This window comes from Opisthocomus hoazin, chromosome 7 (assembly GCF_030867145.1).
Source record: "Opisthocomus hoazin isolate bOpiHoa1 chromosome 7, bOpiHoa1.hap1, whole genome shotgun sequence".
Lineage (NCBI taxonomy): Eukaryota > Metazoa > Chordata > Aves > Opisthocomiformes > Opisthocomidae > Opisthocomus > Opisthocomus hoazin.
The window spans coordinates 62,311,940-62,323,339 of NC_134420.1; the positions used below are offsets into that span (position 1 = coordinate 62,311,940).

The 11,400-nt window shown below is 40.2% G+C and overlaps 1 protein-coding gene across 1 annotated transcript in view; it reads left to right on the plus strand.

The window, feature by feature from the left end:
* Positions 1-4,917, plus strand: part of TECPR2 (tectonin beta-propeller repeat containing 2) — a 44,741-nt gene extending 39,824 nt beyond the window's left edge. The window contains exons 18-20 of the mRNA XM_075426578.1: positions 2,607-2,748; positions 3,974-4,123; positions 4,386-4,917. Of these exons, the coding sequence (XP_075282693.1) occupies positions 2,607-2,748; positions 3,974-4,123; positions 4,386-4,543 (450 nt within the window). The 3' untranslated portion in view covers positions 4,544-4,917. The remainder of the gene's footprint in view (positions 1-2,606; positions 2,749-3,973; positions 4,124-4,385) is intronic.
* Positions 4,918-11,400: the final 6,483 nt, after the last annotated feature.

Here is an 11,400-nt window from a genome sequence, read left to right on the forward strand (position 1 = left end):
TGTTTTATTGATGTGAGTTTATCAGAAAGAGCTAAGTAGCCTGAAAAAAAGAAGAGAAACTGAAAGTGAAATACCCAGAGAGGCAGAGAAACTGGAGGCGGAAACAGGAGGTCACTTAGAAAAACAAAGAATGAAAAGAATTTTTGGCCAAGCTTGTAGAGATGTTACTTTGAACTTCATAATTTCCATTTGTTTCTTGGATGTGTTGGTGCTGCAGAATAGGGTAGAGGTAATTGCTTTGAGTATGCTTGAACCTGCAGTGGTATCCAAAGCAACCTAGCTGAGCATCGTGCAGCTCCTTTCATGCTGCCGCTTCGGGGTGTTTTGTCTGCCTTTCTTAGCTTCCACTACCTATAAATCTGTAGTAATGCACAGGCTTAGGTACTAGGTATAAGCACTCAGTAAGTTTTTCTGGATGGAAATACTTCTCCAGTTCTTTCTCAGGGAACTCTTTTCTAGACAAATGACAGAGCAAGAGAGGAATGGGATTCTGACGCAGAAGAGTGGAGAGCAAGGTGCGCAAGTCCCAGCAGTTCAGTAACAAGGGTCACACTGAGCTATCTGCTTGCTTGTGAAGGACTGGAACATGAAGTGTTACAGAGGTGGAGCACAGACAGACACTGGCAATTTGTGGTGTGAAGGAGATGGGGAAAGAGTGGCAGAAAGTCCTAAATCTGAGGAAGATGTGACAGTGGTAGAAGAACATTGTGGGGAGGAGGAAATAAGTGGATTTTTTAAAAAAAGGAAAGAAAAGAGGCAAAGATCTCCTGTTAAGTGCAGTAATTCAGTCTGCATGAGCTATTTATTGCACAGCTCCCTTACTTGAAAACATAGGACTAGAAGAGCAGAAATATGGAGAGGGATGTGATGAAGCTGGAAGCAGCACAGTAGTGAGGCACACCCCACGACAGTAGTGGGGGGGGGGGGAGCAGGGTGGAGCAGGAAGGAGTCGAAGCCAAAGTTGCCACAGAAAGAAGCAAATAAAAAATGGGTGAGAGGAACGGGGCCAGGAGTGAGGATAACTTCCAGTGAAGAGGCAGTAAGACCAGAGGGGAGAGTTTCTGTGGGGTTTTGAGGTGTTTTGTTTTTGTTGTGGTTTGGGGTTTGTCTGGATGGTTTGGGGTTTTTTTTTGGGGGGGGGGGGGGAGTTGTTTGTTTTTTTCAATACAGTAGTTTAGTTTATTTGTAATATGGCAGAATGCGAATTTGGAAGTAGCTAGGCAGTTGCATATTCTATGTAGTCAACACTCTTCAAGACAATTAGTGTCTTACTGTAAGCGTTCAAACTGCAGCCACTGTGAATTTACTGTAACCACAGGTAAATATTTCATCAAGCTTGTACCAGCCTCCTCAAGCTTCCAACAGAGGGCAAGTACCTAATGAGCACACAAAGATGAGAAGATAGTCTGTCAAAGGCCTTGCAACCTGAATAGACAGGATTGATCTGGTGATGGAAGTAGCACTTGGTAATAGCTGGGTCAGACACATGTTAGCACCAGAACTTTAACAGCAAAACCAAAGCAGGTAGCTGTTATGTACACAGAAGGCCCATTTGGGACTGGGTTTTGTGCTTGTATGCACGTGCAGATTATGCTTCTGTGTTGCTAGGTTTATACATGCAAAGAGCTGCTTCCTCTTGGATTTATCATACTGGAAATTCAGCTTACGCCTGTGAGGCTAAAGCAAGAAATGCAGTGCTTTGTGAGGTGATGACGTCTTTCAGGGCATCTTACCGTCTTCTTTAGTGGCTTTGTTAGTCTGATGGGGAGAAAAATTTTTCTTCTTGTTCTTATCTGCGTTTTATTTAAAGTACCTGTTTTGCAGTATATTTGTGTTCGCTAAACCTGTTGGCTGATATATTTTGCTACAAAATCACCATCTTTATGACATCCATAACGTGTTGTGGTCAGTAAGGCTGATTTTGAACAGCAGTTAAGGCAAATCTCCACAGAAGCAGACAGAGTAAGGACTTGCATGGGAGCAGAATGGGAAGTGCATTTCACTCGGGTTTGCCAACAGATAGCGGTGTGGCTGCTCCAGTACTGCAGTGGTCTGCAATGGGTTCCGCAGTTGTACTCCTGTGGAATGGAGCTCAGGGAAGAAGGCAGGTGGCTGTTTAATTGCAAAGAGGAGACATTCAGATTGTAGAAATGTCCTGCTTGTGTATGTTTAGAAATTGCGGAAAGTGCAGATTTCGTTATGTTAGGAAAATTTTCAGGAAGGCAAGAGGAAAATACTGCACTTTGTGCATTTCGGTGGAAGAGTTCCCTCTTCAGCTTGCATTGAAACTGTACCTGATTTGAATAACAGTGGTTAAACAAATAGTAGTATTGTTAGACTCAGATGCTGAACATTAAATATGAATATCAGTATCAGTAACTTTGGGTGACATTCGTTCATGTTCCTTTTCTATTTAGGAAGGGATTGACTTTTTGGAAAATTGGTAATTTTACACAATGACAAATAAAATGTCAGTTAAGTTTCTTCCTGTCTTTAGTATCTGGTAAATAATTTACTTCCCTTGTGTACTTCTGTGAAGAACAAGTGATACAATAGTACAAAGATACAGTAGTACAAAGTATAAATACTGTGCTTAATTTTTATAGCCAGTAGGAATCAACTTGGTCAGCATTCATTCAAGTCCAAACGATCAGATGTTGTGGGCAATTGATAGCAAATGGAATGTCCATGTACGAGTTGGAATTACAGATGAAATGCCTGTAGGCACTGACTGGGAACATGTACCAGGTAAAAATTAATGCATCAGTTCCTTGTTCTTTCTGCAGTTTTCTCAGTGTTGTTTTTTTTTTTACCTGTTGCTTTTTAAATTGGGTAGCAATGCTTAAATCAAATATTTTTCTCAGCAATCAAGGGTACTTATTTATAGGAACATAGTAAAGTGTTTGATAATGGTTATCTTTTAAAGAGGACCTTGGTTTTACTTAAAAACACTATGTAGTTAAGAGAAATCTGATTTCTTTGATGAATTTCCATCGCATATTATTTTAGGCTGCTGCCACTGAATTAGTAAATGGTACAGTTCCCTTTCAGTTGGAACTAAAGCAGTATTCCTAAGCAATAGGAGACTGCTGTGCTGTGGGAAGTTTTGTATTTAAATGTGATACAACATGGGGTTCCTATCCAGATGTGTCTAACAAAAACCTAATGCTATTTTACACATCTTTGTATTAATCTTACGTGCTCGGCATATTCTAGATTAGGTAATTACATTTTTGCCTTTCCTGTAAATAAAATTAAATTTTAGTTGTTTCTGTCTAAATAAGCGTGTATTGATGCTGTCTGCTTTTTGAAGATTTTTCACTGCATAAATGCATGGCACTTAGTTGCAGAGTACTTGCTTTCTTGTGAAGAGAAAGAAACAAAAAATCCTCAACGTCTGTAATGTTAACCATTTTTAGACAAACTGAAGTCACAACTGTTAGATTATTCCACATGTGGTAGTAAAATGCAGCGGAGGCTCCAGAAGTATGTTTTGAAGATCCTCTGACTGGTTCTTGCTTGTGGCCGTGGACACATAACAAAATGTATCCACAGTGTGATACGCTTATGGTCAATACATGCCGTTAATACAAAGTCTGCAACTGGAAAGCTTTTTTGTTCACCAGCATTTCATGTGCTGCAGGTGGCCTACTTTCTGATATTCAGCTTATGCAGGGCCAGAAACTAAGATTCAAATAGCATCTACTCCATTCAACTCCCATAAAGTCAGTGTGAGGAAGTACGTAGTCCTGAATTGTCTTCTCCAAGACAACTGCCAATCCATTCTTAGAAAGCTGCCTGGAAAACGAGGTGTTTATTTGTTGCTTTTATAATGGCGAGTTCTTCTCTGGTACTAATATAAGAATATATGAAAACTGTTACGGTCTTGCTGTCTTAATAAACTTTTCTGCAAGTGTATTTAGTGTATAAGAAAGCCTGTGACCGTTCCCTCTTCCTGTCCAATTATGTTTAGGTTTGCAGGCTTGTCAGCTGGCTATAAGTACAAGAACTGTTTGGGCACGCTGTCCAAATGGAGACGTAGCTCGTCGATACGGCGTTACTGACAAGAATCCAGCAGGAGACTACTGGAAGAAGATTCCTGGAAATGTCTCACGTTTAACAGGCAAGTTGGTTTGGCATGACAGTCCAAAACATTGTGCTGCCTGCTTTTATTTCTGCCTGACGATGCTCAGGCTGATTGTATGCAGGGAGAGCTTGGTACCCTAAATGCTTTGTTTGCTGTGAGAGTTTCACCAAGGGTGCTTTTATCACATTAGTAAAAACCTTCTCTGGGTATAATTAGAAAAATAGATCCAAATATTATTTAATGTTTATAATTGGAACCAGCTACCTTAATTAAAAGATGGATAATTTATGCTTTGCAGTGACCCCTCTAGATGAACTGTGGGCAATCAGTACTTCAGGATCCCTTCTCCAGCGCCTCACTAAGACCTTTAGCCATTCCCGTAGTTTGCAGAAAAATAATGACACTTCTGTTCTGCTTCACCCTGATGATTTTGAAGATGAATGGGAAGTGATATGAAGTCTTTCAAGTTCATGAAGCAGTGAAAAATACAGGACAGAATTTCTGTAATGTATGTACAGAATGTTGGATCTAAAAGCCACTCATATTGGACCTATGATATTAGCACTTTTGTATTGAAAAACTGACCTGTTAAATAGCCCCCAAGCTGTGAGTTCTCATGTTTGTTCCATTATCTCTTGGGCGACTCTTTAGGTGTTGCATACTGCTATTGTTATACCGTACTGCCGTAGAAGCTCCTTTGGAAATAGAACTGTTAAATTCATCTTACTAGCAATGAAAGTGACTATTTCACAACAGCATGCGCACTAATACATGTGTACTTATTTTGAGAAGGAATTCTGTTGCATTAAAATATTTCTTTACAGCAGAAACATTAAGCACTTCTCAATTTCTTCTTGTACTTGGAACTCCAGACTGATGGGAATGCTCTCCAACTGTTGTACTTCTATTTAGAATTATTTTCCCTTGCAGCACTGAAGAAAATTTGGCAAAGTATTTCTTAGTAAGATCTCAGAACATCATGTTTACGCAGCATTGGTGTTGAAATTAACTTAGTTTCATCCATTTCCATATAAATATCTGCAAGGCTATACTAATGGTCCATTTCTAGAAATTTGGTTCGTGATTTGGCTTCATTCACAAGGGAGAAGTTTGGATTACACCTAGTATCGAGGGGACTTTTGCCCATTTCACACAGCCGTCGGGAAGCTGACAGATTTTGGGGGGTAAGTCCCAGTTTGGAATAGGAAGGAGTTGCATGTTGGGTTTGTAGTACAAAGCAGGAATGTACATGGCAGCTTTCGTAGTTCCTGTTGTGCTATATTTGTGCCTCCAGCCAGTGCTTTAACATTTGGACTCAAATTGTTTTGAGTACCAAACTTAGATGTATTAAAAAGAAAAATGGTAATTGATAGAATTACCTATATATCCCATTAAAAATTGTGATATTGTGAGAAAATACTTAACAATATTCTGATTTTTAGCTATGTTAGCTAAATTTTGAAGTGTCTTATACTTAACAGATGTTCCAGCAGAGGTTTGTGATAAACTGGGAAGTAACCTAAGTTAATCATTGCAGTTTATTTTTCTTTAAATTCTAAATCTTCTTTGAAAGATACCTCATCTTTTTTAAGCAATAGAACTATAGATGAGAGAACTTGAGTTCAGTATGTAGGCGGAGGAGTTATTTTGTGTTTGTTCTAAGCTTATAAATCATCAGAATGTTTTACGCAGCTGCTAACCAATACTGTAAAAGAGCCAGCTTCAGAAAAGGCCGGGAGTTGAAAAGTGGGGATGTTTCTGTTTTGAGAACTTAACACAAATGGAAGAGGATGTGTTTTCCTTTTAACCTCTGTTCTTTTTCAGAATAATTCATGTGTGTACTGCACTAAACTTGGAGCAAACATGGTGCAAGGTGAGAATGTGGATTGGTGGAGAGAGAACCAAGTTATGTCACTTTTTTTTTTAGTAGCACGTGTGATATTGGCTGTCAGTTCTCAGTCTGATCTTTCAGTCTTGCAGGAAGGACAGATTTGTTTGCCTTTTACAGATGATGTTTGCTTCATTGCTATCTCATCCATATTTGGAGATTACCCCAGAGGGTTTTTTTAGCCTGTCTGGCGGTGGATTGTAATGGAATCAGCTTGCGAAGTAACCCCGTCTGTTTCATGCAAGCATAGCTTGGTATCTTGAGGACCCCAAAGAAGCTGAAATTCAGCTTGAAAGTATCTTGTGGCAGCTCCTGAGTCAGTCACTTCGGAGAAGGGACAGGAGTACTTCTCTGTGCCCTGCCAAGCACCAGATGCTCAAATACAATGGCATTATTTAATAGTGACACTTTTGTATTACATTTTTCAAAGTCATCTTAGTAATGGCTTGAGCTTGCTAGTTGTTTGTTTACTGTATAATACTGTACCTTGCTATGGTCATTAATATTAAATTGGTGTCAAGACCTCTTCTCAGACTACTTTTTAGGGTAGTTTTAATAAAATTAGGATGGGTTTTTAACTTTTATTTCTGTATTTAGGTTCTTGGTTTTGTTTGTGCTTTGAGACAAGTGCAATAAACTAGATTTTTAAGAAATAAATTGCCGTGGTAAGACTCATCTGTTGTATGATTCACGAGAGTTCTCTGTGTCTGGAAACCGTCTTGATGCGAAAGACAGCCATGCTTATGAAACCCCTGCCCTACTGTTACCCCAGACTGTATGGTAATGGCAGTGTAAAGACCTGGATATTGTAAAGTTCATTTCATATATTTTTTTAATTGTGACAGGTGTGTCAAACCGGCAAAGGGTCATCTTCCAAGCAAAGGCAGTTAAATACTGCTCATATTTCAATATTGAGCTTATTGCCTCCGTGTTACAATGGTCTTGCTGTAATAGAAGTAAACGAGTTTATTTCCTTAACATGCTTAACAAAAATTGCACTTGCATATTAAATATTTTAGCTTTCAGTGAAGAACTTGCATGTGTGGCCAGAGCTAGAAAATGTTCAAGCAGAAAATACGCAATTGTACCACGTGCTGTAACTGCACCCTTCCTTGCATGTGAAAACAGCTGAGCTCAGCTGAAGCTGTCCTGTGTTTCTGGCCTTTAACTGTGACTGCAGCTGGGCCTTCAAGAGGGCACCTTGGCTTCACTTCCCAGAGAGGAGAACTGTTTCCTGGTGGAGCTGCAACCTGGGAACTTCATACAAGAAAGCATAGCAATGATTAATGACACTTCTGACACTTCAACCCACGTCCAGCCACAGGAATCCTGTTCAGACTCAGATGGCGATGTCCTTGCTAATCACCATAGTGTTTATCTTGACAAACCGGTTCAGCTGCTGCTGCTGGGTCCTGCAGGGAAGTGGCAGTCTCCTTACAGCACCAGGCCCTTGCTGTTACGCAGGAGAAATCCTTCTGTCACAGCTTAAGGAAGTTCAGGTGACTGCTGAGTTGGTATGAAACAGCTGTCTTAGATGTCTAAGTAACTCTTGTTTTTCTTTGTCTTGCAGCAATAAAAAGGAGTAAGATCATGTTAAATGGTACAAGGAAAATCTTTCACTAACAAATGTCAGAGAAAATGCATTAATTGCTGAAGTAAGATAGTAGAACTGTTGTTAGGAAACATCACTAAGAAAATGATAATGGGGAACACTGAATTATGGACTTCTGTCACTGTCTAAACAGAGCTTTATTTATACAGGTACAAAATGTCACTTTTGTTCCAAACTCTTTTTAGCTGTACAAAGAGTGTCTTTGGTGTGATGGACAAGAACTCCTCCCTTCTTCCCCACACGCACCAGACCCCATCAGGAGGTCTAAAGCCCATAACTTCTCTACATTACTTCTCAATAGATGAGTTCTGTCAGATATCTCAAAGGCACTTGTGGGTTATTTCAGACTAGCGTGGCATTCTGGCTTATCTTTTTGCTCTTCTCTTCGAACTCCCTTTAATGACTAAGCTGCTGCTAGTTGTTTCTGCTAAAGTTCTGTATAGATTTCAAGGAACAACCTTGAGACAGCTGTTCAGTGAATGTTGTTCTGAGTGTAAATGCCTGAAATTCAAGTGCCTGCATGCCTATGCCTTTGCTGTGTTAATTAGCAATCAGAAAAGCATAAGTCATATATATTAAGAGGTGGAGATCTCCTCATTACCTTGGTGAAAAATACACAGTCTTCAGTTTTTACATTAACCAGCCCTGTCCACATCCCATCCCTACCACCAGGAGTAGAGAAATAAGATCTGGGTTGAGGATTTCTAACTGTAATATGCAAGATGCAGGTTGTATTCCTCTTACAGCCTTCCTGAAAGTGAAAGTTGTGTGTTGGAAATCGTATTATGGTGGCAAGTAGCCAGCAAAGAAAGCTGATGTATCCCTTGCCAAACCAAGTAGATCACTCTGATTGTTTGATAATGAGTAATTGTAGTTAAAAATAACCACTCTCACATCAGCAGAACAGAAGAGAACTTGTAATATAGAGGACTAGATACTAATTGCTGGAAAGTGAAAGTTGAGTTGCAGTCATTATCTTTTGTGAATTATTACAGCCAGAGCTCCACTGATAAAGATTAAAATATCTGGATAAATGAAATTATCTCCTTAGACTGATGAGTGGTGATACCTAGGTTTATCACATAAATAGCTGTGGATTTCTCATCACTTGAAATCAAGATAGGAAGTGAGGTTTTGGGTTCAGTGCAGGAAATGTAGATAATACCATGGCTGGTATCATACGTGAAGCTAGGTGAAATTACCATTATGATTCCTTTGGTCTTTGAGTTTATCTGCCTTGAAATCTATTTGAATATGTCTATCAAAGTTGTTATATTAGCCATAAAGTTTAAATCCTGCTTGATGGTAGTGGGGGAAGAAAAAGCGCTGTAGAAAAAGTAAAGATCTGTTTGAGAAACTTTATGTTCTTATGCAACGTGGGCTTTTTTAGTATAAAAGCTGATACAATGATATTAAAATACCAAAAAATACTAAATCCTCCAAACTGAAAAAAGCCTTTTCTATATTTGCCCTCGGAAATGACTGAAATATACTGATTTTTATAGCCTCTGATTCTCTGGTGAAGGCACTGAATGTAGTGCACAACTGAATAGCACTGAGCAGAGCTGTAGTCATGAATTAATCTTTCAAACATTATTCACTATTTCTGGCCAATATAGAAGAAACCAGTGACTTATTTTTCCTTTTTAATACACCTTTCTCATAACCTCAGCTGAGATTCACTTGGGCAGCTAGAGATACAGGAAGGAGACTTCAATTTACAACGCTTGTGTTTTGAGTCTCATACCCGGTGAAAATATACCTACAGAATTGTGTTAATGTCCTGTACTTACCATCCTGAACTTGCACAAGTTGACTGCATGTTTTATTTGCATTCGGTGGACCTGTAGTCTAATCAGTACAGTGAGCTCTCTGTTGTTATGAGTGAGCACAGGTATCTTGTATACAGAATGGAGAAGTGGCAGAGATGTTATGTCTGTTAATGCACGAAATGAGAATACTCAGTAGATGACTCCTTGCTGAAGTTGTTATACTGCTGTATTTTGCCTAACCAGGGGCTGGATGAATTTAGCAAAGCTCCTCTGGGTCAGGTGAAAGATCAAGCTAATTAAACCTCTCCCAGAAAAAAATAAAAGACTGGGAGGAAAGTTCCAGGGCAGCCCCCAGCAGACTGCCTGGCACATGTGCCTGGCTACGCAGCAGGGGTATGTACAAAAAAGAACGAATTTGCTTGAACTGCAGGGGAGAAAAATGCAACTGCCAGCAAGAAACCCTACAATCCCTGGTTGTTAGAGGGGACAGACGAGCCAGCTGATCATGGGAAGTGCAAAGTAAGTAGGGTAATTGCTAGGATGGCTGAGATTTTACTTGCTCAGCTCCCACGCTTGTCTTGCTAAATCCGTTCTCTGCCCCAACAGATGGGCTATAGTCTGTTCCCTCCGTGAGCTGCACCCAGCGCTCCGAATTGGGAATAACAAACATGTGAAGCGGCGGATCTGCACTTTGTTCCGTGGTGCTGTGGTGAAAGTCAGTCCTTTTAAGTTAAGGAGTACATGATAAATGATCAGTGTAACACTTTGAAATAACAGGTTTAGCGCTGTTAATTCACTTTATAATTACTGTAATAATAATGCTGACCTGGTTAAATATTAATATTGGTGCCATAGGTACTTGTGTAGGAGATCTATCGGGCTTCAGATCTAACTAGCTGGTTACTTAAAATACTGTCAGCATGGGGTGTGCGTTTAAAACAACAAATCTGAAATACGTATTTGTCTGTACAAAGAACAGATATGTTGGAGAGCTGAATCCTGTGGCTTTTAAGGCCTGCTGACTTCTTTTCATACTGCTCCCTGCTTAGCGGAGAGATCTTTCTCCTGCCCTTCCATGCACAACTACATGATCACATGGCACCCTCATAGAGTGTTCCTGGGCGAGAAACACAGGACTGCATAGAGGCAATTCTGAGTGGGTTGTATGTCACCTTCTTTCCTTCCTTCCTTCCTTCCTTCCCATCTTGCCACTTCTGATGGCTCTAGGACAGGAGCTGAGGTCCAGGGAGGCAGCGAAGCAGCTCCTTCTACTCAAGCTTTGGTATTTTATTAAAACTGACATTAAAGCCAGCAGGTTTTTGTGTTAGTTTGAACCTTGTCCATAGTCTTCTGCAGCATGTTTTTCACCATTGCTGGCAGCTCGTAATATGGTAACTTCTTAAACCTGATTTTATTAGAAGACTTTCAGGATGGAAGGTGACAGATGGTTGGTGTTGGGTTTTTTTTTAAATGGGCAAGAGATGCTGTGTCTTGCCAGATGAGTTTTAAAAGCATACTGAGCAAGGTGAGCTCAGCTTTCACTTAAAAGGCCATGCTTCATTCAATCCCTAAATTTCGCAATCATACATCCAGTGCTTTCGCAAAGCCAGTTTTAGGAGCAGGTTGACATCTAACTGTCAGGTTCAGAGACCTAAAGAAGAATGTTGTCTCTGCAGAACTGTACTGCTGAGAGCTAGACTTCACCGCCTACCATAGCACATTTGTTCTGGGCAGCACGGACAGGCCCATAGCCTACATATGATGCCCTGCCTTCCGTGGTGGGTAACAGGAGTCCTCTGCAGGTCTCGGCAAGTGTGTAGTTTCTTAGGTCTGTCTCTGAGGATTCTTGTTTTAGGTCTAGGGCTCCCTCCTACAGTTCCTGAAGTCAGCCAAGGTGGAATGTGCCTGTGTACCTACATGATTTGCATATCAGTATCCTATTTGCTTTCTGCATTCAAGATCCTCATCTTTCGTTACTGAGCTCTGTTAGTTTTACAAGTATGAACTTGTACAGAGTGAGTAAACTTAAAATAGTTATTTT